General features: G+C 41.6%; 2 protein-coding genes across 2 annotated transcripts; both read right to left on the bottom strand.

The window, feature by feature from the left end:
• Positions 1-843: 843 nt before the first annotated feature.
• Positions 844-19,415, bottom strand: MTHFS (methenyltetrahydrofolate synthetase). The gene is made up of 3 exons (XM_088148652.1): positions 19,075-19,415; positions 13,636-13,900; positions 844-3,526 (listed from the first exon to the last, which is right to left on the bottom strand). The coding sequence occupies exons 1-3, from the start codon at positions 19,228-19,230 to the stop codon at positions 3,291-3,293; spliced, it is 657 nt and encodes a 218-aa protein (XP_088004778.1). The 5' UTR covers positions 19,231-19,415; the 3' UTR covers positions 844-3,290.
• A 2,030-nt stretch (positions 19,416-21,445) lies between these two features.
• Positions 21,446-25,056, bottom strand: BCL2A1 (BCL2 related protein A1). The gene is made up of 2 exons (XM_007440667.4): positions 24,437-25,056; positions 21,446-22,281 (listed from the first exon to the last, which is right to left on the bottom strand). Exons 1-2 carry the CDS (start codon positions 24,845-24,847, stop codon positions 22,171-22,173), a joined length of 522 nt encoding a protein of 173 aa, XP_007440729.1. The 5' UTR covers positions 24,848-25,056; the 3' UTR covers positions 21,446-22,170.
• Between the last annotated feature and the right edge of the window lie 769 nt (positions 25,057-25,825).

Raw genomic sequence — 25,825 nt, 5'->3', positions numbered from 1 at the left:
GTAATGAAAATTCCATGAAAGATAAAAAGCAAAGTTAACTTGAAAGGGATTGATTTGATGAAACTAAGGATAACGTAGTTTTATTCTGCACACATGATTTATGGGTTCTACATTTTAGTCTTCAGAACAAGGGTTCTGCTTCAGACTGGCCCCTGGGAGCTTAAGACGGTAATGGATATGGGGAATCCCATCCCTTTTGTGTCAGCTGAATCAAAATGCCACTGAATTTGTAGTGGCAACAGCCATTTTGGGTCAGAGTCTCGCATATCTGCATATTAACATTAGGACATTCAAAAGACAGACTTGCTATCAGTGTGACGGAGGTTCAAAACCAATTTACGACAAAGAGAATAGATGTCTCTGTGGAACACAGTGGGAAATTACAAAAACCTTATGAAGATGACATGCTTCTCCCAATTAGCTGCACATCAACATCTTTGTTGGTTTTATAGTTTCTTGAAAGCCTATTTCCAAGAGAAAAGCTAATGTACTGTTAATGTACATTGTACATTAATGTAAGAGCTAATGTACTTAATCATCACTATCATCATTATTACCATATTTGGTAGAAGTCCTCTGCGTTCCTAGTTTCTGTTCCCTCCTCTTGGAGAAAAGCTGATAATAGAAGACTTTTACAGGAGAGCTTCCAATTCCAATCTGGAGTAATCTTGATGCCCTCTAGAAGGAAGCATCTATGAAATCAGTTCGTAGGGCAGTTGATCTCTTGGGAGATCCATAATCCTGTTATAGAAGATCAATATACCATACGTATGCCAACCCCCACCCTACCCCCAAAGTTTGTGTGTAGGCTAGAGTGGGAAGTAAAAACACAAACAAACCAGGTCATGGGAAGCCATTTCTGTAATATGGCCAAGAAAACTAGCATGGATGTGTCCAAGAAGTCACCAGGAATTCAATTCAATAGCATATCTTTGAAAAAGGCTTCAGTTTTCAGTTGATATATAACAGTTACAGTGGCATGACCCACCTCATATTAACTGTGATTCTCCTTCATTTGGTAGAGTAATTGTTAAAGATCCTAAATAATTAATCAATGACTTTGGGGGGCGTTGTCTTTTTTTCCCATTGGGAAGCTTCTGTTGAGGAGAGACCTGGAAGTTTGCCTTTGCTTTGGGGTTTCAGATAATTTCCCCATTCGAAACAGGAACAGGCAACCTGCAGCCCCAAACTCCTATTTCCATGCCTCCTGGAACCCTCTCTCATCTCAGTTGCTGGAAATCAGTGAAAGTTTCCTGTGTTAAAAGAAACTGCAGTGTAATCCTAAAAATAGGCATAACAGATTTTTTAAAGAAAACAAAAATTAACACTCCCCCTGCCCCCCACATCAGGACAAATGGAAGATGTTGCTTCTGCCAGTGTGCATGATATAGCTCCTCCTACTTTATTTCTTTGTCCCACCCCCATTCACCCACCCCATGTTAAGTGTGGTTCTTGCCCACCTAAATAATTCTCTGTTCTGGGATAGTGGCAGCAATGTGTGATGTGTGTATCCAAGAGCAGGCTGGAGAGAGCTTAAAATCTGACACGTTGTGGGGGTGTGTATACAGCTTTCTGAGCTCTGCTGTTAATTAATGGATTGACTTTCTAATTAATAAAAGAATTTATCTGGTTTAAGGAAAGCTACACTTCATTCTTGAGAATTTTTTTAAAAGTACTGTTAACTGTCACGCGTGTCCTTGGGGAACCTCAAACCTTAAGACTGCGTTAAAATAAAAACTCTTTTTTTCCTCCAAGAATGCAGATCTTAAGGAGGGACGAGAAGAGAATGTGAAAGCGGTGTTTGGAATAGGCTGTGCATTCTAAAGACTTCCCTGTTAATCAGAGCAATTACTAGAGGCAACGGCAATAGGGAAAGTGGTTTGGGGGTTGGTCCTCTGTGATGCATCTGTCAAAATAATTAGCAGGTTCCATTTCACACAGGTGACACCTTCCGTGGGAGTTGAACAATAATGGGCAGTCAGTTGGCAGCAGATTAATTTGCTCTACTGTAGGGGACGATAGTGGAAGCAGGCACTTAAACCCTGAAGATGTTTCTGTCTTTATGCACTTAATGCTGGTGGACAAATGTTTGAGTCACAGATGCTGGTAACCCACGATTTCCCTTCACAGCCAAGTGGGTTGGAGGAGTTTCACTCCTGAATTCTCTTACTTCCCCGGTTTGTGCCAACTTGCTCCCATTTTTCATTCCTGGGCAGCTCCGCTGATGTCCCAGGTCCTCCAACGTTAGGATGTTACCTGGAGTTTAGGGGTAGAATGTTTTGCGTTGCTCCCAAGAGATTTCAGGTTTGATTCCTGGTATTTCTAGAAAAGGCTAAAAAAATCCTCCTCTCTAGGAGTCAGCAACAAACAATGTAGTCTGGAATGAACAACATCCTTCTTGCTTTATGAGAGTCTCAGGACAGTGGACACAAAACTACTTGGCTCGCTCACGCACCCCTCCCACTAACTCCTATAAGTATGGAGATGTGCACACTCCTCCTCCCTCCTGTCCTCCCTGTGTGTGGACTTCAACTACCAGTATTTTCAGTGATGGCAAGGTGGGGAAGAATCAGTCAGGAGTAGAAGTTGGATAAGCACCCCTCAAGGACCTGGGCTGCAGGCTGGCTTTGTACTAACCATTCTTAGCTTTTGGCTACCCTTAGTATATTGGGTGAACTCATCCAACTGGGGTTGTCACTAAATCATAAATAAAGCAAACCTGGATTAAACCCAATATGTGGTACCTTGAGTATAAGACGCTATCCTAAAATCCCCTTTCTTGTATTCATTGTCCCTAGAAGCACTTCCCAAAATATCTGTAGGAAGGTGCTACTCAGGTGAGAAAGACTACACAATTAGTCCCACCCTCTTAACACAACTGGCTAATATCCGAAGAAGGGGCTTTGGCAGGGGAAGGGCAGCCTTTGTTAATCTAGGCACCCTCTAGATGTGTGTACTTCCAAGTATTTTCAGCAATGGCCACGTTGGCTGGGGAATTCTATGAGCAGAAGTCCATACATCTGGAGGATACACTCATTGGGGAAGACTGATGCTGTCTTGCTCAACAAAGTTTTAAAATACCAGCTATATTAGTGTCTGTAAAATACTGGATTTTTCTTCCTAAGAACTTCCCAGTATCCCTACTGGAAGGAATTGGTGGTACTACCATCCTCAAGAGAAGTATGGAGTTGAGGTATTGGTATGAAGGTTAATCACAGAACCTCCCAATTGTGAATAGGCATGAATGAAGTTATTTAGAAATTCCGTGAAAGGCATTGGTCAGTTCCTCATCAAAGTTCTTGCTTGGAGTCTTCAAAGAGAATTTCATCTACTTTCATATCAGTTTCAGACACGGGGATCAAACCGCAGATTTGTTCATGGAAAGCTAAGGCAATTGTGTACGGTTTTCCTTTCGGATGCTGCAGGCACCGTCGGAGGTAGGTATCGTAATAGCCCTTTCCTCTTCCCAGCCTGTTCCCTGTGGTGTCAAAACCAAGCCCTGGCACCAGGATGAGATCCAGACCATCTGTGGAAGAGAGGAGGCATTTGGGGTGAAATAACACCAAACTCACTTTTCATTTTTTTCCACTTTTGTTTTATCCCTGATCTGGAGGATGAGTCATGGCAACTGGACTTTTTTTCCTTTGGTTCAATACGTTTCGCTGCTTGTCCAAGCAGCGAAACATATCAAGTCAAAAAGAAAAGAAGTCCAGTTGCCATGACTCAACCTCCAGATAACTCCACCTGGATGACTGAGAATCTTCATCAACATTTTATCCCTGATTTGTCCAAGAAGAGGAATAAAATGTTTTTTCCCAGTTTTGACTTAGAACAAGCTGATTGACTTGGATTCTGAGGTCACAGCAATGCAACTTTTCAGTGACTGGGGCTCATTAATGTGGGGAAAAGCAACTAAGGGCCCCTAATAAAGACTTGCATATAGTAACAGCTAAATATCATCTTAAAACTATTTTTTCACCTTCGGCTGTCATTTCTTTTCCTCTTTTGGTTTTTGCACTCAGCTGCACCATGAAGATGTTTTCCCTTCTGGTTTTAATTTGTCTGAATACGCTTCTCACCTCTAAGGCTGTTTTTTTGGGGAGGGGGACTGGTTAAGTAGGATAGCTGCAAGAGTGGGCAATTTATTTCTTCTGCCAAGATTTTCCCAGCAATAATTAATTCTGCAATTGATCTATTATGTAATCAATAAGATAAAAACTCAGTTTCTGCCCTTGATATATATTTGCTTTTTTCTCGGAGGGGGTTGGCAATGGGAAAGGAAACAACAGCAACTGCTGAAGCATTTGGCTAGATGTCAGATAAAAAAGGAATAAAGGTTTAATTGCAGATCAGACCCCTGGTTGAGAAACATCAAGATCTCAGCATGGACCTGTCAGTAGCATCAAGAGCCTTCTGGATGGAACCCTGAAATTGCAATTTAAACTGGTAAATGTTTTTTCCGCTTGTAAAAGTGGTTTCTCCCCCCCCCCCATCACCACTCACACACTTGAAAATATATAGCTAGTTAAAAGAGTGTGTTCTTGTATGTACTTAGTTCTGAGAAGGCCAAAGGGTGTTTGTGAAATTTTCTCTCCAGTAATCTGCAGTCTTCCTGGTTTCTAATTTCTTCCATCCAATACTAATGGAAAAAATAAGAGGGGATGCCTTCAATGGAAGAGGAGTTTTAGACAGCCAAGGAAAGTCCACAGTGTTGGAGAGATGTGTTATAGCAAACATCACCACCAGATCAGGTCCCTCCAGCACTTCCAATAAGAAAGGATGCTCAATTAGCCCACCAAGAGAAATTTGAAGGAAATTCTCTAGCTCCCTGAGAATAAGGTAGAAAACCAGAAGCTTCTTTCGTGGGAAAGGCTTTGGAGAAATTTCAGCCCAGTGGTGATGTTTCTGCCATCCTACCTTCAAACCCACACAAGGGACCAGATTTTGCTGCTGTCCCATTTGCTTTCAGAATGGATGCAGTTATCTTTGCCAGGAAGAGCAAAGGGACGGACTGGCATTCTGGGCCCGTGCTGCATTCAAAGGCAACTGACATGTAGCTCTGCTTTATTCAGTACGGAGGAAGATTTGCCAAAGGGACACTTGAAACAAATGGAGCAGTACAAGTTAGAGCAGCCTATTGAAACAAACTTATCATCTTGGTTGCTTTTTTTTTTGCAGCAGAGAAAAAGTTTTGGCACAAGACAGAAAAAGTCCAGACAAAATCAAATAAAACAACAAAGAGTGACTAAAAATAAATATGGAGCCTATCTATCAAAACAGGAAAACTGAAATATAAATAAAGTAATGGTCTTGGCAATAGTATTAAAGTTCAGTATGATCCAGCCTTCTGTGGATTTCAGTGGTTTCTGTCCATGCCCTTTTTTGCTTTTTCATTTTTAATTTAGAAACAAGAATATTCATCCTCCCCCGCAACAACATTTTCAAGATTAATAAATATTTCAAAATCACACTTCAAAATGAAAGACAAGTTTCTTGTCCCTGTGATTGCAAATACAACAGTAATGGGAGGGGAAGGTATGGCCAATGTATTCCTGAGACTGCAAAAACTAGAGGAATTCTTTAAATATTGGAATAATGTATTTATCTAATATAATTCACTGGATATAATTGAGAGGCTGGTGGATTCTAAATGACTGGAGGTCTTAGGCTAAGAGCGAGAGCGCAAAACCATTAAAAAAATAAGAAACAGGTCAAATTGTATGCAGAAGGCAATCTCTCTAAAATGAACAAAACATTATACAGAGGTGCAGTCCCTACCCTGCTTCAAGGCTGAGAGAAGACCCAGGTTTTCAATAACTTTCTGAATGTCATCAGGGTGGGACCCCTGCAGATTTTTGGGGAAAACTATTCCAGACGACCCGAGCTGCAACAGAGAAGTAGTTTGCCCATTGCATTTAAGGTTGCCCCAACTGTGCACAAGCAACTGAAGAGTAACTCCCACTTAGCGCGTATAATTACTGATATGTATTAATAAAGCAGTGGTTCTTATTCCCATTTTACAGGACCAAAGACTGAGGCAGCACCTCAGGAATTCTTTCAACAATACCTTCAGTGCAGCCCGGGCAGCAGAGTTTGCCCACGCTCGGCTTACAGAAAATCTAAGGCCGAGGTAAGCTGAGTCATTTCCACTGATGACGACAAGAGGGAGGAAGAGAAACGTGCCTCTGCTTCCCACGTTGGCTCCAGCAACTTGGCTGAATACCGAAGATGGAGTCACTAGCAAATTTCTACCGCGTGCCCAACCACTGTAGGTGATTCATATGCTAGCTCTGTAAAAGTGATTAAAACGCCGAAAAATTACGGATGGACCTGAATGCCTTCTTTTAATGCTAGCAGGGATGAGAAGTGGTCCTGGGACGCGCTTTCCATCAACTCAACACATGATTTGACACCACCAGCAGGGGGCATCAGCTTTCTGCCCGCATCTTTTTCCTCCTTACGTAAGCTTTTTAGTTTAACATCTCCAGGCTGGAACTAAATTGCTTCCTCTCGCTTAATTATTTCTGTTTCTGGCTGGGAGCTGCAATTTATTTGTATATTGGTATCAATGCACTTGGATGGGTGCTCTATATGTAATTACTGTCATGGTGTTTTCACATCTTCTGCCAAGGCTCTTCAGTTGAATTGATTAAAAGGAAAAAAAACCTTATATGATTTGTGAATGAAAGAAGCAGAGCCAATCCATTCCTCCTTTGACTAATATGGATTAAATCCTCCCAAATGTTGGGTGCTGGTCTTTTATGTAATAGAGGTGTCTGACTGTCCAATTCAGGTACTTGATTTGAAGGCAATTTGATTGAATCCCCAAATTAAATCAGATTTCCAAATCAAAGCAGCAAATTATTGGAATTGTTGAATCAAATAGAATAGACGAGTTTGCACAAGTGCAGAAATGTTTTCTTCCTTCCCCTGGATTGATCCTCCAAATTACAGTTGAAGTCCAAATCAGGTTGCAAATCCAAATTCACTGATTCAAATCAGATTTTGTCCGGTTCACACACCCCTAACATATAATTTATATTTTAGGCCAAACTAGATACTATGCTACCATGGGTGGCTGTTCACAAATGTGTAACTGCTTCTTCCTTGTTTCTGTTTCTTTATCAGATAGAAATTGTACAGAGTTTCTACATTTTTCTATTCTTTGCTGTGGTAAATTAAAATTTGCATTTTCAGCCTATATTTGTTTGCTCTAAAATAGAGAAAGACATTCGTTGGGCTTCTAAAATCTAGATTGTCTTCTACAACAAACATGAACCCCCCCCCCAGATAAAGTCAAGGATCAGTTGTGAATTAAGACACACTTTCTCCTTCTGCTGCCCTCCAGATGTGTTGAGACTACAGTTCCCAGAATTCCCCACCAAGGTAGGGGACCATTAGTTTAGGGTAGGGATACCAGAAATGTGGACAGCCAGCAGATCTTTTATGATCCTCAAAGTGGTTTAGGACAAAAAAACTGACCTAGTATTTTTGTGTTGGGGAGCTGATGAAGATTTTAAGGAGTGAAGTGGGTGTTTTATGCCCCAATCTCCCTCCCAAAAATCAGAACTACTTTTGGTCCTGAGTCTGAAAAGGCCATGTTAATCCTTAAGTAAACCTAAGTTTTATAATGCTGGTTTGGAGGCACAGAATTAAAGAAGTGGTTAGCTTTGAGATTGTACCCAGTGCAGAAATTTCAACATCAGAAAGAAAAGTATCATTCAAACAATAATCCACTCCTGGTTTTTTTCACCTGTGCTTGTGATCCTTGCTGTGCTTGACTTCCATACAAATAGTCTGATTCAAAATAATGTTGTTTCTAAAAATCTGTTGGGTGGTTTATCGGGGACGTTGTATTTGACTGATATATCTCCAATCCAGGAAAGGTTCAACATTGTAATTTGGAAGCAGATGTGGCTGGAACTCTTCTAATGGAGATGAGGCATTGAAGTGGATCCTCAGAAACTGGACGGTTTAGAACAATCCTGGATCTTAGAAAAGGAAATACTGCAGATCAGTTGCTCCAGGTATGTCTGTCCTGCTCTGAAGCAGACCATTTTTTGCCTCTTTAAGCTAGGATATGTAATATCAATATATTTAAACTAGATTGATCAAATAGATACTGTAATTCTAGTAGCATGGAATACCCCCCCCCCCCAAATTATTATAGTTTTATCCTCTTCCTGACACTGAGGGACAGTTATTAGTTCAGTAAACTGCAGGTTATTCTCAGATAGCAACATTTTATGTTGTGAATTGTAGTCTTGCTTTGCAAAGGGACAATCCTGTTAGCCTCCAAATAACTTGACAGACACACAATGCAGTTACTATTAAGGAAAACTCCACTGGGCTTAGTAGAGCTTATTCCCAGGTAATTATGTGTAGCATTGCATTCTGATTAAACTGCATTTTGCACAGAAGCTCCTCCACTGAGCACCAACCTACTTTCAGGTTCTAGGAGTATAAATAGATAATAACTGATCAAGGGGTATTCTTATTTGATGAGTCTCTGTAATGAGGGCTGAGAAATGTTCCTGCATGTTTTCCAGCTGATTCTTCCTTGTTGTGGCGAAACAATTTATTTTCAAAATGTCTTTTATGGGATACACTTTCAGAGGAATTCTTGTGGATAAGTGTGGTGTTCTTGCACACTTATTCAGGAATATGGTGATACTAGGAATGCATCTGAACGTCCCATCTTTCATTGCACAATCACCTCTCAGGTGATTGGCAACCTTCCTGACTTCTCATATTCCCATGAGGTCCCATAGGAAGATGTCACAAAAGAACATGGGGCTTGACAAATTATTGGAGATTTTCTTCTCCCTCTAGAGAAATGTAGAGAAATTGTGCAGCCAATTTGGTGGAGACGTTCAAAAAGGCCATTTGTGCCCAGCTCTGGTGCCTACTTCTTTAATCGAGCAACAGCAAAATCTTGTCCCTGTCCATTCAGGAATAACACCAGTTTTGTAACATGGTACATACGGAGCAGCTGTCAAAAGCAAAAATGTAATTACCAAGACAAACTAGATTTAAATAGAGTCCTCTATTTAATAAACATGGGAACGTAGCCTTAAGTAAACATCTCTCTGAACATGTTAGAAAAGGAATCTGGAGCTTAAGCAAGACAAAACAAAACACTGAATTCCTGCTCAATTCTTCCAGGTTTGCAAATAATAAAGCACAGCTTCCACTCAGATTTGCCTCATTTCTATATATCTCAAACCTCCAATTCAGATAGATAGAGAGTGATCACTGTTGTGGGCGTAAGTCAAACTTTTTCTACATAAGAGATGCTCATTCCAGAATGTTAGGGAAGCTCACGGCATGCATCTTACTGAATGCACATCCCCTTGGCATTTTTGGTGGCCCCTGTCTTTCAGCTTTCGGTGCCTGTCCAAAGAAGGATCAAAACTTCAGTGTGCACAAGAGCATTTACCAACTGGATGGCAATATTTATCCTAAGCAAAGTTTTGTTCAGTCCAGAAGGCAGGATGGGATAAAACAGCACAACGGATTAATTTAAAGATTTTTAGGGGATGGCAGGTTTTCCCTTAAAACGTGAGATTACAGAGACCGTTTTCCCCCCTTTTGATTTCACTATGCTGGAGGTGTTCATGCCACATGTGAAGCCTTTGTTTTGCTTCCCCATGATTTATGCAGTGTATTGAATAAGCCACAGTTGGTTGTAGCTTCAAGGATGGGGTGAACCTGATCACAATAGGACTTCCCAAAGGCATTCAGTAGAGCAGCTGAACAGTCAACGTGTCCTTTAATGAACATCTGCTATCCCTGCCTTAAACTTCACTAATTCCTCCTCTAACCCTCTACATTTATAAGGAACAAGCAGTCCTATTTTAAAAAGGATAATATTCCCCCAGCTAGCATTGATAAATGTCATTTCCCCACCTGATCACTTTAGTTTACACTAGAGCAACCCTCCTGGAGCTGAGGGAAAAGCCACCTAGTCCTGCAGTGGGGTTCATCATCATCATAATTTATTAAATGTATAGGCCACCCAACTCCCAGCAACTCTGGGTGGTTTACAATGGTTAAAAAACATTAAGAACAAAAACCAATACAAAAACACAAAAAACAGGACAGGACAACATGACAATGGCAAAGAAAACAAATCTGGAAGGGTACAAAAAAGAAGAAAGATGTGGGGAGGTGAGAACATGAACAAAGCGGAGTGGCCAGCTGTTTCTGGGAAGCTGAGCAGAAGGCTTCACCACAGCTGTCTTCACCATGGTTAAGTTCTACATATTTAAAGTAATGCTGTTCTTGCTGCTTAGGCAACTTCCTAGGGAGAGCTACCCTTTTTCATGAACTTTTGTTCCTAGGTCTTGTAGAAAGGAGTGTCACAGGTTTATCACATGCAGGGCGGCAAAGGACTTCTGCTTCTGAAATCTGTTTTGCGCCCAGTTCTGGCTTTCTGAAGGAGGGGGAGAAGAATGTTCTCTGTCCATCAGCTTGTTCTCAGCCCAGCCCACCCCATTTGTTTTCTTGTTCCTGTTATGCAAGAATGAAAGTGAGCCCTAATGCAAGGCTTTGCAGATTTCTCTGCCCTGGACTATGACTGCAATGATGGGGTATCAGCCTTTTGAGATAGACCAGGTCAAGAAGCACCACAGGTCTTCCAGGAAGGCAACTTTATTGTTCCAGAGTATATGAACAGAATCTTAAAAAATTGTCCAAAATCTTCATTGTCCCTTTTAAGGACAGCAAGGTCAAGGCTGCGTTTTTCTGACTCTCTTTCTCACTCTTTCTACTTCCCTGGAGCTGAGTAACTCTTTCCCTTCTCCCACCTCCTTCTCAAGGCCAGAGATAAATTCCTCTATGTGGAACAAGGTTGGAATTATACCATACCTGGGCAGGGGTGGGAGGGGGAGAAAAAGTGTCAGTCTGCCTCATTTCTTAATGCATTCTACCCTGCCATCTGCTGGTCCTGGCATGTATTTACTCAGATATATCTGTAAGGAGGGGAAATTGCAGCTGGTTTGCAAAGCTCACTCAAATTCTTGTTGCACATGTCCCAGTAAGAACAAGCCATTTTTACTCTGCCATTGATTTTCATATATTTCACCAACTGTGCAGATTTTAATCTCCAAGCCTGCATCTCCATGGTATATCCATACAACCCATTACCCACAACTAGCCTATCATATTTCAGCCCAGTAAGGAGATAACATAAGCAGTGCCTTGCTGGATCAGACCACTGGCCAGTCTCTACCATTCATTGTTAGTTCAGTGTGTCAAATGAATCTAGAAACTAGGACTAATTGAGTAAACCGTGGTTCAGTTTGAATTAGGATGATTATTCATCATGTGTTTAATGCAGATGGATTATCTGGCTCCGCTATGAATCACTGGTTTGATCCAGTTTGACTATTTGAATCTCCAAAGCTCCAAACCAAATCACCAAACTGATCTAAACACTTTTCATTCAGTTTGATTTTTTAAATTTGAAAATTGCTTATTTTTAATTCTGATTTTCAGAAAGGCGATTCAATTTGGCATTTTAAATGGGATCAGCACTGAATTGCAAATTCAAAGATTTTTCCCCTGCTGCCAAGTTAACAATGACAGTTGAGCAACTTTGGGAGAAATGGGGGTAGTAAAGCACAGATTGTGTATTCCTAATTTAAACAGTTGTTAATAAACAAACCAGATTCATTGAGGTTCATTTAAGCTTAGTTCAATTTAAACAAGCCAAAACAGATACTGAGCTAAGATTTTCCATTTTTCTCCCCCAAAAGTTTCTCTGCTAGAATATTAATGTCTTCTAAAATCCAGATCTCTCTTTGCTCCACTGATGGACTGATAGAAGAATTGCAACTCATTATCTTTCAGCACAGGTTTCTTCCAAACTTCAAAAACATTTTTTAAATACAATTTACATCCAAAGCCGAGCCTTGACTTTCAATTTTGTTTCATGCCACAGTCTTTTATGACCGGAGTGGTCTTTTAAAAAATAATTTATTAATCTTACACTTGGATATACATTGCACTCAAAGTTTTAATCAACCCTCCTGAAAGGGAGAAATCTGTTAGTCCAGACAATCACTTTGCAATCTTGTTGGGGACATTTTCTGTCTCCCATCAGGAAGTTATATGTAACAGCCCATTACTTCTAACATATGTGCTACATCTATTTGTCACTTGATGCATATCTTATTTAAATCTTTCAGCAACATGGCCACAATGTTTAATACCCGGGAATGTTCAGAGCGTGTATGTCCCAAAACCTCCAGAAAACACCAATCTGGATGTGAATAGCTTGATTCAGTTCACTCTATTTTCAAACACATTTAGGAGGGAGCCATCCAGTTCATAGGCTTGGGGAGGACAGGTGGTTTTTAAAAGACTAATTTTTGCATTTAATCCCCCTGCCCCTTTCACAACATTGCATTGAAAGAAAATCACACTGGTGCTCCCAATCAGTTGAAGCCATTCCATTTTATCAAAATACAGTGGATCCTGCATCCTGATGCTTTGTTTTCACTTCCTCCATTGGCAACAAGCAATTATGTCAACCAGCCTCCCTTAATTTGGTACTTTCTAGATATATTTCAGTTCCTCGAATTCACTCTTCAGATGTGTTTTAGTTCCCAGAATTCACTCTCCAGATGTGTTGCGGTTCCTAGAATTCACAGGGGTCCCACTGGCTGAAGAGTCCTGAGTGCGCTAGTCCTAAAATGCTTGGAGATACTAGGTTGGGGGAAGCTGAGAGAGATGTTTTGGGTAGCACTCTTGTCCCTCCACCCCCTTCCAAAAGGCAATCAATGTTTTAAAACTTATTTGCTTGCTTGTTTAGGGGCTTCCACCCTCCCACATCCAAAACAGATTTGATGCAGGTACAAAGAACACTTTGCAAGCTGCTTCTGAGCTGCTGATGAACATAGAGGAAGCAAGCCCAGCAGCGTGCACAGGGCTGAAGGGCTTCAGTTCTAGGTATCGATGTTCTTCCTCTGCTTTTCCTCCAAAGGATGGCATTCCAGACTCACCCCACTCTTCATCACAACAAGGCAGATCGGGCTGCAAGAAAGGTCAGTACCTGCTAGCCAAGTGGCAGCCTGACCTCGTCTTACCATTGTCTTAATCTAAACTTGCAGCTGTAACACCACATCCAGCAAGGCTATCAATGGCCTCATAGAGCATCATCTTATCCTCCCTTTCAAAGGAAGAAATATTTCCTTATCAAAGGTATCATGGCTGTATTCCTGACTCTGCAGTGCTTTCTCTTTGAAGGGCTGTGAAGTCCATTTCTGGTTGACACAAGCACCAAAGAGCAGAGATTTTGAAGTTGCCGGTCCACTGTGGGAATGTAGAGAATAGATGGTTCTCTATTTGCACATTGCACCGAGCCAGGATTTTTAGCCACATTCTGTTGAATAAGCTATAATGAATAACCTTGTGGGCATCTAAAGCTAAGCAGCAAACAGACCAACAGCCTTTTGGCTTGGCATAATATATGAACCCAATTAAAGTTGTCTTCCTTCCTAAACATACATCTATACTTAGAACTTAGTGCATATAAATATTTTGGCAAATCGATGCCTGCTTTTGTTCTTTTTATGTCAAGGAGTAAGCCACATCCCACCTGTATCACAATGCCATGTCGCCCAAACTCACCTGCCATTGCCAGTGCATCCTCCCGCACGTCATTTTCAGCTGGCTGATGGATATTCCAGGATGTCAGAGGGAGCAAGGCAATTTCTTCAAAGGACGCTAACTTGACCATGTCCATGTGGCTGCTGTGGGGCTTGTACCATGGAATGAAGCACTCTTTGCCTTTTTGAAAAATGTCTTTAATAAGTTCATTGGTCCGGACCTCATCCGGCATGCTCAGAAAGACTGCAATGCGCTGGGAAGCAAGGTAGCAGGGATGTGCCATCACCTGTTTTTGGAAAAGGAGAGTCTGCAATCAGATTTATGAATGGGAAAAAGAAACCACTGTGTGTATTTAAAGCTCAGTTTGTCTAGGAGGCTGTAGACTTTACAGTAGCTGCTTAATACAGCATTTCTAAATGCGCCCAGGTTTCTTTATCCCTACCTACTAAGATCCCTTTCAGGCTACCCTAATCATACCTGTTCCCTTGGTGGGACAGGAGAACAAAGGATACACCTCATCCCTGGTAGGCGCTCAGGTTTATATTTCTCCACTTCTAAAATGTAGCTTTACCCCATTTTGTTTCATGACTTAAACCTTGGTCAGCATGATGCAGAATTCACCTGGGCAAAAAAAGACCATTCTCCAGTGAATTTGTGGGCAGTGAATTTGGGTTAGTGAGTTCTCCTAATTTCTTTGGGGGAAGGAGAAAATGCCCAACTATTTCTCACTGCAGAAATGACTGACAGTACGGACAAAAGCCTGCCCTCCCCATCAAATAATCAATCAATCAATCAATCCCCCAGTGAAAGGAGTTCCTTTCTGGATGCCTTTCCTTGTGATTAAATGGTAACCAGGAAGCCCAAAAGACTGCAGTAGTGGAGAAATGATGTTACAATGAAAGAAGAGCCATTTATTCTTGGCCAGTTCATAACTAAGTGCATGCAAGAACATGCCCTCATCCACCCATGAGAATTTCACCCAAATTCTTTTCCTGAAAGGAATTTCGAAAGCAAAATCTCCTCCATCAACTCGAATAAGAACTGATAGAAAAGCATACATGAGAATTTCTTTGCCTAGCACTAATTTCACTTTTTTAAACCATGGTTGGTTGAACAAGCTATGATGGCTTGGGTGGCATATAATTGCTAAGCCACAATGGGTGGCTTTCTGTGCTGGATGTAAGCAAAATCACCACAGCATTAAAAAAAGAGCTTTTATGTGAAGTGGGCATAGGATTAAAGTAACTGAGACTACAAAATGAGGTCAAGCTACTGATGGATCAGTTTACATTGCCAATTCCTCTCCAGCAGTTGCCTCTTCAGAAATAAGACTCTGAAATCCTCATTTATCTTTAGGTGACTGACAAAAAATCATGACTAAATCATACTGCAAAGTGTCCAGTGATCCTCACATCCATATGGTAAGTTTCTGTAGCAAACTGTTCTTAAGATTTTAACTTTCCAATAGTGCATTTTGAAATAGCTATCTCCATATTTCATTTTATCTGCCACATCTGAACATCCCCCTGCTTGTTCTTAGATAAATATGTTGAGTTCATTGAGTTGACCTAGGCCTAGTTGGCATTGGACTTCCTGGGATACATATTAACCTAGTTTTTAACAAACCTCTGGAAAGAGAACTATCTTTCTTCATAGGCAGATGCTCTAAATCTGGATTTTTAAGCTTCATTAGTCACATCCACAGTAGCAGATTAGCCACCTTTCCATGGCCAGAGTTTACAACTAAGATGGAACATATAGCCAAAGACACTGGGATGTCAAAATGGGAAAAGACTATTTTTAAGAGTTTGGGAGTAGGTTTTGGTCTTAGCATACTTTATTTCTTTACTTCCCACCAGGAAGAGATGGGAAGAATATACCACTGCTATTCTGACTTGCCCTAGTGTTTCAGCTCTTGGAGGAGAAGAGGAGGCATGAAAAAAAGAGGAATAGAGGTTATCCCCAATGTCCTAAATGGAAAATGAATGAAAATATGAGTTCTCTGTGTTCTCTGTGCTCTTCAATAAATCTGGACAAGATTTTTCTACCCCAATCTTTCCAGAGATTCCTATTTTTATTGTTGTTGCTATTATTATTGTTTCAATTTATTATGGCCACCCACTCCAACAGATTCTGGGCAGCTTACAACATCCAGATCTACAATTAAAGCAATTAAAACCATAAAACAAAATGGGATATTGACTCTAATGTGTCTCAATTTTGTATCTGGGGGTTTGTCAGGGAATAGAACGCATTCCTTTAGGATGCATTAACCCTCTATTCTCCTAACATTCAGAAAATCTCTAAATTCGTCTTAAATTAATTCTTAGCATTGATGTGGTTAACTTTTGGTGTGTTTTTAATTTTCTGAGCTGTTCTGAAGGCTAGTTTGAGCAGAATAGTGGGGAGTAAATCAAATAAATAATATATGATTCAGGGCAAATTCAGGGTTTACAACACTTCTTATATTACATACTTTTTCCAAAGGGACTTGATCCTTTCATTTCTACTGAGCACTTCAGCACTGCAAAATGTCTAGCTGAGGGGTATGTATACGTACTATAAAGCTATCAGTCATGATAAGATAGATTAAAATGTGCTGGGAAATTATCCAAGCACTGAAATGGTAGGAAATTGAAATGAGGTAGAAGAGAGAACATTTATTTTGAATGGCATTTTTCTTCTCTGAAATATTCATTTTCCAAAGATCTTAATATTCAGGAGAATAATTGCACTGGATTGACTATCCTGCTGCTATTTAATTAATGATTGGCTACTTTCACTTGATTAATGTTTGCTTTTGTGATTGAAGTCCTACTGGTTTGCATGCTCTGATTCTGCATTAATAATTATTGCTAGTCCAGAAAGATGAGAGTTTTGAAAATCTTAGTACAGTTTCTAGTTTGATCTCCAGGGCTTCAGAGGTATGGAAATGTCCATTTTAAAATAAGGTCTTATTTCCCAAGGCTGAGAGTAGGGAAGGTTATGCTGTATTTAAATAACACTGATTTAACTGGAAATATATTATAATATATCCACATCTTAATACTGGCCACTATGTGCCATTCAGCTTTATTAGCAGGCAAGGTAAGATAATTTAAAATTAGAAATGACCCAGTGTAAAAATCATTCCTCCTGCCTGCATGCTACAGTTTGTAAGCGTACAGGCCAGCTTCAGGAATTTCACTTCTGATTCTCTCTGATTCTTGCGTAGCTGCAGAATATAATTGCTGTAATATTTGGTTGTTGATTTGGGAGGGATCCCATTTTGCAAATGTATACACGTCAGATTATTGTTCCTTCATTTCCACACATTATGTAATTGGTGGTGGTGGTGGTTCTTTGAAAGAGAACAGTCTTTCCTGACCTGTGATTCCTAGGTTGGGTGAACTTGCTCTTCCTAGCATGATCTGCTTGGCACTTTGCCTATTCTAGTCAATTTCACAACTAGTCTTATAGGGGAACTGAAGCTAGTCAATTTCATATCCCCTTAGTTTCTGAATGAAAACAGGGGAAAAAACCCAAATTTTCATTTTCAGAATGAAGGATGAATTTTCCCTTAACATTATTTCTTGGAAGGCACTGATTGCACAGCAGCTTTGAAAGAAACTAAATTCAGCTGCGCACAGAAACTATTAGTGCCCCAAAGACCATTGTAAAACAAACTGAGAGGACGAAGCTTATGTTAGGTGTTCTGTGAGGCAGTTGTCACCCTGATGGATTGTAATGCTCCCTCATTAGGAATAGCAGCCATTTGGAAGCTTAAGGAGTCTCAAGGCAACACCCCCAGAGAGAGCTCTAGCACAAGAATAAGTTTAAAGCCTTATAAGGTTTAAATTATGATATACTGGCTTGTTTTGTGTATAGTGCTAAGCTGTACCGTACAGGATATCATGCCACACGATCTAAAAGTGAATGTATTGTTTACAGTTATAGTTTGCTTTACCATTGTTTATTGCATCAGCTGAGTATGCCATAAATCATGGCCTACAAACTAGTGGTTAAGGTATTGGACTAGCAGTGGGGAAACCCAGGTTCTAGCCCTCCTCAGCCACAGAAGGTCCCTGGATGACTATGGGCCAGGCCTTCCCTCTCAGCCCAAGAGCCAGTGTGGTGCAGAGGTGAAGCTGTTGGACAAGAAGTGGGGAGAGCCAGGTTCTAGTCCCTGCTCAGCCATGGAAGCTCCCTGGGAGACTTTGGGCCACTCGTGATCTCTCAGCCCAAGTCACCTCACAGGGCTATGGGGGAGGAAGGCCACCTTGAGCTCATGAACAAATGGCAGGATTAAAAGATGAAGCTCAAAACAAACCCTATTATTCCTTAGCACAGCATTTCTCAACCTCAGCCGCTTGAAGAAGTGTGGACTTTAACTTCCAGAACTCGCCAGCCAGCCATGCTGGCTGGGGAATTCTGGGAGTTGAAGTCCACACCTCTTCAAGTGGCCACAGTTGAGAAACACTGCCTTAGCATACTGTAAGACCTCAATCAATGGCTGTGCTTTCACTGACTGAAATCCGTGTTAACAGAACCGTAGTTTAGCATAATGAACCCACTTTTCTGGAATGTTGGGCTCTTACACTAATAACCCAACTACAGGACTGGACTTAGTGGGTTTATTGGAATCCACTGCTTTCCTCAAAGTGACCAAAGTAATATGGCATCAACAGAAGGCAAGATCTGTCTCTTCCATTCTTGCGGGTGCCTTCACAACACCCATATGGAAAGTGGTGAAGATTAGGTCAATCAATGCGGTGTTTCTTAACACACACACACACACACACACACACACCCAATGCAGACAGTGCCAGCGCAGACTGGATTCCCCCCAATACTCTAAGCTGAAATGTGGTGTGCTCAGTGAGAGTGCAGTGGGTAATGGGGCCACCACCTAAAGTAGGTTCTCATCCCCAAGCTCTGGCTCAGACTTTCCAAGCCTGATTCAACTTTCGTCTTTCCCGTCATCGTTAAGCAGTTAATAACTCTTCTTATTTCCGTCGGAATAGGCAACAGTGACACACAGCCAGGCCTCAGCCCTGAATATTCGCCCTGGGAGAGGACAGAAGGCTTCAGTCCGTCCGCCACTCACGCCAGCGAGGGCTGGCTGGCTGTCTTCCACCGCTCGCTCTGCACCGGAGCGCGCTGCCAAATCCCATCCGCGCCCACCCCCTGCCCCTTCCCGAATACCCTCCCTCCTTCCCTCCCTTGGAAGGAGGCCCTGGTGGTGTATGGGGCTGGGGGGGGGGGGCGCGAGGAAAATTCTCGGGAGGGGAAAATCCCCGGGTATGCGGAGTTCTTCCCTCGCCGCCTCGAGGCGCGCGTGGGCGCCCAGGTTTCCGGGCGCGCTGGAGAGGTCCGCGGGACAGCCCCGGGGACTTTCTCGCGCTTTCCACGCTCGGCTGCGAGGGACCTGGAGGAGACCGCCTCGGTCCGGAGAAGGAGAGCGCCCGCTCGCCCACCCACCTTGCCGGCCAGCAGGCGCGATTGGCGCAGCTTCTCGGCTTCGCTCAGCTCTTTCAGGCGGCGCTTCAGCTCCGCTCGCAGGGCTCGCTTGGCGGCGTGGAGGGCAGCCATGTCGGCTGGGGCTGCAGCGGCTCCTCCCTCCTCCGGGCTCTCCATGGGCCTGCGAGGGCAGCCGCCGCTTCTACCGGCCTCGGGGAGGCGCCCCGGACCCGGCGGAGGGTGCGAGCGGACGGTGCATGTCTTCCCCAGGTCCCCGAGCGCCGGGAGAGCGGGGAGAAAAGGGGCCGCTCGCTCCGCTTGGGTCGGAGAGGCGCCCACGCAGAGAGACAGCCCCAAAGTCCAAAGATGATGCGGTCAATCACTTGTAACGCATGAACGGGGTTGGGTGGTGTGTGTGTGTGGTTTTTTTTACGATTGTTTATTTAAGCTGGCCTCTCTTTATGCCCTCTTTCTGACAAGCCTCTGGCGGAGTTCTGTAGATTTTAAGAAAGCCCGCGTGCATTTCAAAGTTGATGCAACTATGGAAAAATACACATTCCGGCAGGGGAACTGACAGCAAAAAGTGGTTTTTAAACATTGCAAGGCGGAATAAAACCAAGTTAATCTATTCTGGTTCTTTGAAGATGTTTTCGAAAAGAATTTGCTTAGCTACCCAAGAAAGGCTAGACCAGTGTTTTTCAAAGTTGCAATTTTAAGGTGTGCTGACTTCAACTTCCAGAATGGGGAATTCTGGCTGGAGAATTTTGGGAGTTGAAGTCCACCCATCTTCAAGTTGCCAAGTCTGAAAAACACTGGTCTAGACAGAGGTTTAATTAAGAATCTAATATACAAAATATAAGCTACGAGAGGTGATGCATATTCCAAAAGCCTGAAGTAATAATAAACAGCAGGTAATTAGTACGGATTTATTCAGTACATTGTGATCAAGCCATAGTTTGGTGTGGCTTGTGAGCCAGGTCTGCTGAGTTCACTACAGAACAGTACATGACCAAAAAATGTGTTAAAATTGGAGTGGTTGCTAATGTCTTGCTGTGTTATTGTTGCCCCATATGTTTTCCACCACATGCATGAATCGGAAACAAAGTTTGCTTTCAAATCCAGAATGAGCTCTTGCATCCCAGAAGTTCTGGATGTCCCAGGTCAGCCACAGCTCAGCAGAACTGAAGCTTAGAAGTATTTGGTTATCTGAGTTACACTGTAGATCAGTGTTTCTCAACCTTGGCAACTTTAAGATATGTGGACTTCAACTCCCAGAATTCCCCAGCCAGCGTGGCTGGCTGGGGAATTCTGGGAGTTGAAGTCCACATATCTTAAAGTTGCCAAGGTTGAGAAACATTGCTGTAGATGAAGCAAAAGACAGGGAAGATGAGTAGGACAAGGTTGACGCATAGCCAGCCTTCTTTTTTTTCTTCCCTAGAACAAAATGTCCCATTGGTCTGCTTCTGTTCCCCACTCCCCACCCTACAACCTTCCTTTCACTTGGCCACCATTGCTGATGTCCCCGTACCATTTTGTTCTGTGCGTGCATCAAACATCGAATCGTGCATCTTTCAGTTTGGGCAGAAAGCAGCTGGAAGCAACTCTTCTGTGCATGGAATGGTTCATGCATTCATTCCTCTTCTGTAGCTTTCATTGCGTGGGGAAAGCAGTTCTTTGGTAATAATAGATCATCCTAGAGATCACATGATCTCCCTTCTTAGCCAACTTGCTGCTTGCTAATGATGCCACTTAATTTGTATAATGAGAGTGCCGTTTTATAGTTTGTTTAATTGATTTAGTATATTGTGAGCACCCATCCATTGTGGTTTGTAAGACACAGTTTATGGCAGGGTGGGCCACCTTTCCACACCTCGGGATTATATATAAGATTTTGGGGGGCGTTGGGGGAGTGGTAAGTGATTACTGTACGCAAAAACAAACAAAAAGAGCTGGAGGAGGAGGTGCAAAACTTTGAGGCATGGAACATAACTATTTTCCCCAAAACATTCCCTTCTCCTCCTGGAACAGGGTGATCCAGCTGCTCGGGGGATCAGGCTATTCCCATCCAGAACACCACAACCAGTCTACTGTTCTGAGAGATTTACTTAAAATTTTCAGGAAGAACCAGACTGACCGGTTCAGGGAAAAAACCAGAATGTTCCAGGCCCAGAATACAGAGCATTATATCTTGGGAGATGGTCAGAAGGGGCTCCTGGCCTACTGAAATGAGATTTGCTCAGCCCTAGCTTCTGGCTTTGTATGATCAGTTTTGGTGCATTCAGTGTCCCTATTTACTGAACAAATTATCATCATGTTATGATTTAATCTCATAATTCAAGGTTATGGTTATGTATTCAGTTAACCCTAATTAAGCAAACAATAATCTAGCATATGTGGACCCAAACAATGTTTAATGGTAGGGCTGGCTACAGTTAATGAGTATAAGGCCTGTGGTCCACCCAGTGAAGACTGGGGGAGCTGTGGTTGAGTACAGCTGTGTCCAAGCAGCACGCTAAGTTGTAACAATGGTTCGCTTATTTGTACTTTATCATACCCTGTGAGCTAAGCCATTGTGGTTTATGACTTATTTTGTGTTTAAAGAAATCATGATTTAGCATGTTAGGTGAACTCAGGCCCCGCGTGATTATTTTCTTGTACAGCCTACTTCTGGGACTGAGACTGGCTTAAATTTCGTAACCAAAGGGTCTGTCATGAAACAGCTAGCTAGTTTGCAAACAAGAAAGACCCCTCTCTGGCTACTTTTGTGGAACACACTAACACAACATGGCTCCATGCAGCTTGTGTCATAGTCCCACCTATACTAGCCCCACCACTCTCAGAAATCTTGAGCACCACCCTTGGCCAAATAGAAACAATTTCCGTGTTGAGTTGCTAAAACGCTTGCTTTACTGCCCACTGACATCTGCAATCATTTCCAGAGAAGGCAAATATATATATCGATATCTATATTATAAATAACATATAATAAAATTCAAAATGTAGTATTCCTCCCTCCTTCCTTCTTGAGCTTAATAAAGCAGTCTCAGTTTTCTACTAAGAGGAATTGTTTCCCGAAGTCATCCCAATGTAACATCCTCAAGAAAGCGTTGACTGGGTTTATGAGTGATATTGACTGAAGAGGGAAAAAACAGCCACGATCTTTGTCTTCAGACTGGATAAGGATATCCAGGAGCCTTTATCCTCAAATTTTGTCATAAAGCCATTGTCCTGCAAGCAAAGAGAGAGAGGGTGATGTTGTTGAGACTGAGATTGAGATTATTGAGAGTTGTTGAGATCTGAAGCTGTGTACATAGTACATAAAGCCTTATTTGGTTTTCACCTAGTGTTTTGGGTGACCCCAGCTGTTGTGGCTTGCAAATCACACTGTATTTTGACATCCTTTTCAGGAGATGAGCATCTTATGACTTAAACCATGCCGTGGGGGCCGACCCTCCTGTCAAAACAATAATTTTAAATGTTTCAAATTAAGGGTAAACATGAGCCAAATCTGATGAGATCTGTTTTCGCAAGAGTTCAGCCACTTTTTGTTACATGTTAATTATGCCTTTTTTTTAAATTTAAAAACAACTGTAGGGTTTTATTTTTATTTTAAAGGTTTGTTGGTGCCATCTAGTGGATTCAGAGGTATCATGGTGCCTGCAAGAGTCAAGGAAAGTTTTGAACAGCCTTTAAAAAAAAAAAAACCTAGGAAGCTTGTAATTTTTAAAAATACACACAGGCATGACAGATGTATAGGTATAATTATGTGTTAAGGTTTCCCTCAGATGATTCCAAGATTTTTACCCCAGCAAGAAGAATTGGAGAGAGTCACAGAACTGCTTGCAGAATCAGAAAAAGACTGGCTGTGTTCATACAATAGGCTTACCCCAGGTCAGCTGAAGACTCAGCAGCTGGTGTCACATAACACAGTAAATTTTGTTAGTGTGGAATGTGATTAAGTCTTATTTGGGCCTTAATAGTGTAACATGAACCCAGTTCTTTGGGTTATTCTATGGCTCAGCATATTGCCTGAAGCCAAGCTGGCTGTAATAAATGAGGCACGGTTTATTACAGTGTTGCTCAAATGGTTGTAGAGAAATAGCCTCTCTGATACAGAAACCTGGTTCTGTTTTGTAGAAGCTGAATGGAAACTCCAAGGGGAAACCATGTAAATGTGGTTCTCAAATACACCCACACCAAAGTCTCAGTGCAGCATCAGGATCAATTAATAGAACTGTTCATGTAGAGGAATAGAGAATTGCTATAACTACCTGAAAGGAAGATTTGGGGTTTTCCCCAAACTTCAGAGTGAAAAAGCCATCTTAGGTTTGCAGAGGATACAGCCAGGAGTCTTTTTCTATCTGACTTACTTTGGGGGAGTTCTGATTTCTTAAATGCAGGATCATTTTTCTTTCCCTTAAATACAGCGTGTCTTTGAAATGATGGAAGGTAGAGTACTGTTCGGTGGAAGATCCCAGAAAGGTTGCTGGGTTAATTGGAAATCAATATTTTCAAGATTGCACTGTACTTTGCCAATACCCTTTGCCACGTTTCATAGGAATGTAGAAAACAAGCCAGGCGTTTTGCAAGTTCCTGTTTCTCTGCGGGTAATACTGTGTGTTTTCTTCCTTTTTGCTATGTTTCAAGGCAAATAATTAGTAAAAATAAAACCCAAAAGCAGAGAAGGCTGACTTTCATTTAATATGCAACTTTTTGTAAATACATTGCCTGTAAGCTGCCTGGAAGACGTTATTAAAACCAAAAGGAGCGAGGTGGCATTTAATAAATGCCACTTACCCATTCAGAAACAGAATTCCACAGAGTTCCACAGTCTTATTACCATGTTAGTGAATTTTTCTGATCTTTAGGAATAATCTTACCCATACTTACCTAGAAATAAAGCCATTGAACTCTGTGGAATTGAGTTTTAGATAGAATTCTACTGGGTTGTACTACTGAGTTGTATTTTATAAGACAATATTTATCAGAATATTTATTCGTTCATACTCCTAGTCATCAAAATGTAAGTTTTCCATCTTATCATACAAATACATTTACAGATGATTTAGATTTGAATATATTAAATGATCTAGATGTGAATATATTAAATATAAATATAAATATAGATTTATATTTGTTCTTTTTATTTATGGATATTTGTTTGCTTAACAACCGGTATAAGGCAGTGTTTCAGCAAAAAATGCAGTACCCTAGAAGTGGTGGGGTCGGCACAAAAATTCAGCATTGTGAAATCGATCAAAGATGCAGCAGATACTCCAATTTGCACAATTATGAGCTGTCAATTACATTAATATCCATTTCTGTGAGCTTTTAGTCTACCATTCTGAAACTAGCAAATCTAAAAAGCAGGATGAGGACTTACCCATCCTCCATTTTCATTGATCCACTTTGCTTTGGTGGTTATGATATAGTCTGTGATGAAATGAGAAACCTGATCCAGATTTTCTTTTGCCAAAGGTTCTTGGAGTTTCTTGGTCAGGATTCCACCAAACAGGAATATTGTCAAAATGCGCCCCCAGTTAGTTTTCCCATCAGCAAATTCATTTTCCATCACTTGGTTGAAAATGCTACTGGCTTCTTCCACAGAGTGAACCTCCAGTAAGTCAATGTACGGTCTCAGGTTGCCTTCAACTTCTTTCTGAAGAGAAGATCCAGCTTTACGTAGGACTTCAGCAACTCTGTTTGGGGCTGCTGCAAGCTGAGTCTCTTGACAAATGTATTTCAAGTAATCTTGCACCAAGGTGTAAACATAAAAGAAGTTGTAGCTTTCCATTGAAAAATAATCACAGGACAAAGAGGAAGGACTTGACTCTTAGCAGCGCTTTCAAGAATGTGTGGTCTGTTGCTTGATAATGAGCTAAAGAGCTTCAGCTTTTTCACCCAATGGTGGAATTTTTCTTCTTCAAAGCCTTGTCAATAGCTATTACCAGTACTGAAGTATCCACATGCAAATCAGCATATGACATGTGATTGGAAGTGAAAGTTTTGTGATACGAGGGTGGGAAAACTACTGCAGCCTTGTAGCTGGAACTTCTCCTAACATGATTTATTTTCAAAATGCAATTAGAGGAAGTTTTGAAACCCTAGTATAAAAAAAAATAAAATCAAATCTGGTTTAAGGTTACCAAATCAGAGAGGCTTTTACTGATACAGTGCCACGTGCTGGATAATATTTACACTACTGTTTCTCAACTTTAGCAACTTTAAGATGAGCGGACTTTAACTCCCAGAATTCCCTAGTGAGCATGTTGAAGTCCCCTTTTTCTCTTTCAGCCAAGCGGTTGAAGTCCACTCATCTTAAAGTTGCTGAGGTTCAGAAACACTGATTTAGACATTCCCCTAATGTATTTGGAACCTGCAATCTCTACCCCATTTCCCCATTTTTGTTTCTTTATGTGTTAGATTTTAGATGGTAAGTTTCCTAGACACAGGGATTTCTTCTCTGTCAAGCACACTGAGACCATATGCAGCTGTTGTAATTATTGTTATTACACAGTACACATCCATAGGTTAGTTGTGCAGGGATGGGAAATGTGTAGCCCTCCAAATGTGGGTTAGCATATTGATAACCAGCTTTTCTTCCCATAACTCAAGATGGTACGCAAATCCTTGTCCCACAACGCCCACCAGCCCTCAACTCGAAATGTTCAGTGCTTTGTGACGATGAAAATAGTAATGCCATCACTGTTACCCTCCTCCTTCTCTTTTTGCCAAGGTCCACATTCCCTCTGCAGTAAACTCAAGGGCCACA

Source organism: Python bivittatus, unplaced genomic scaffold (genome assembly GCF_059951505.1).
Source record: "Python bivittatus isolate LINGU-HERP-01145 unplaced genomic scaffold, Pbiv_v1 ctg000530_np1212, whole genome shotgun sequence".
NCBI lineage: Eukaryota > Metazoa > Chordata > Lepidosauria > Squamata > Pythonidae > Python > Python bivittatus.
Note: the sequence above shows the minus strand (reverse complement) of the source record. Positions and strands in the feature narration are given on the sequence as shown.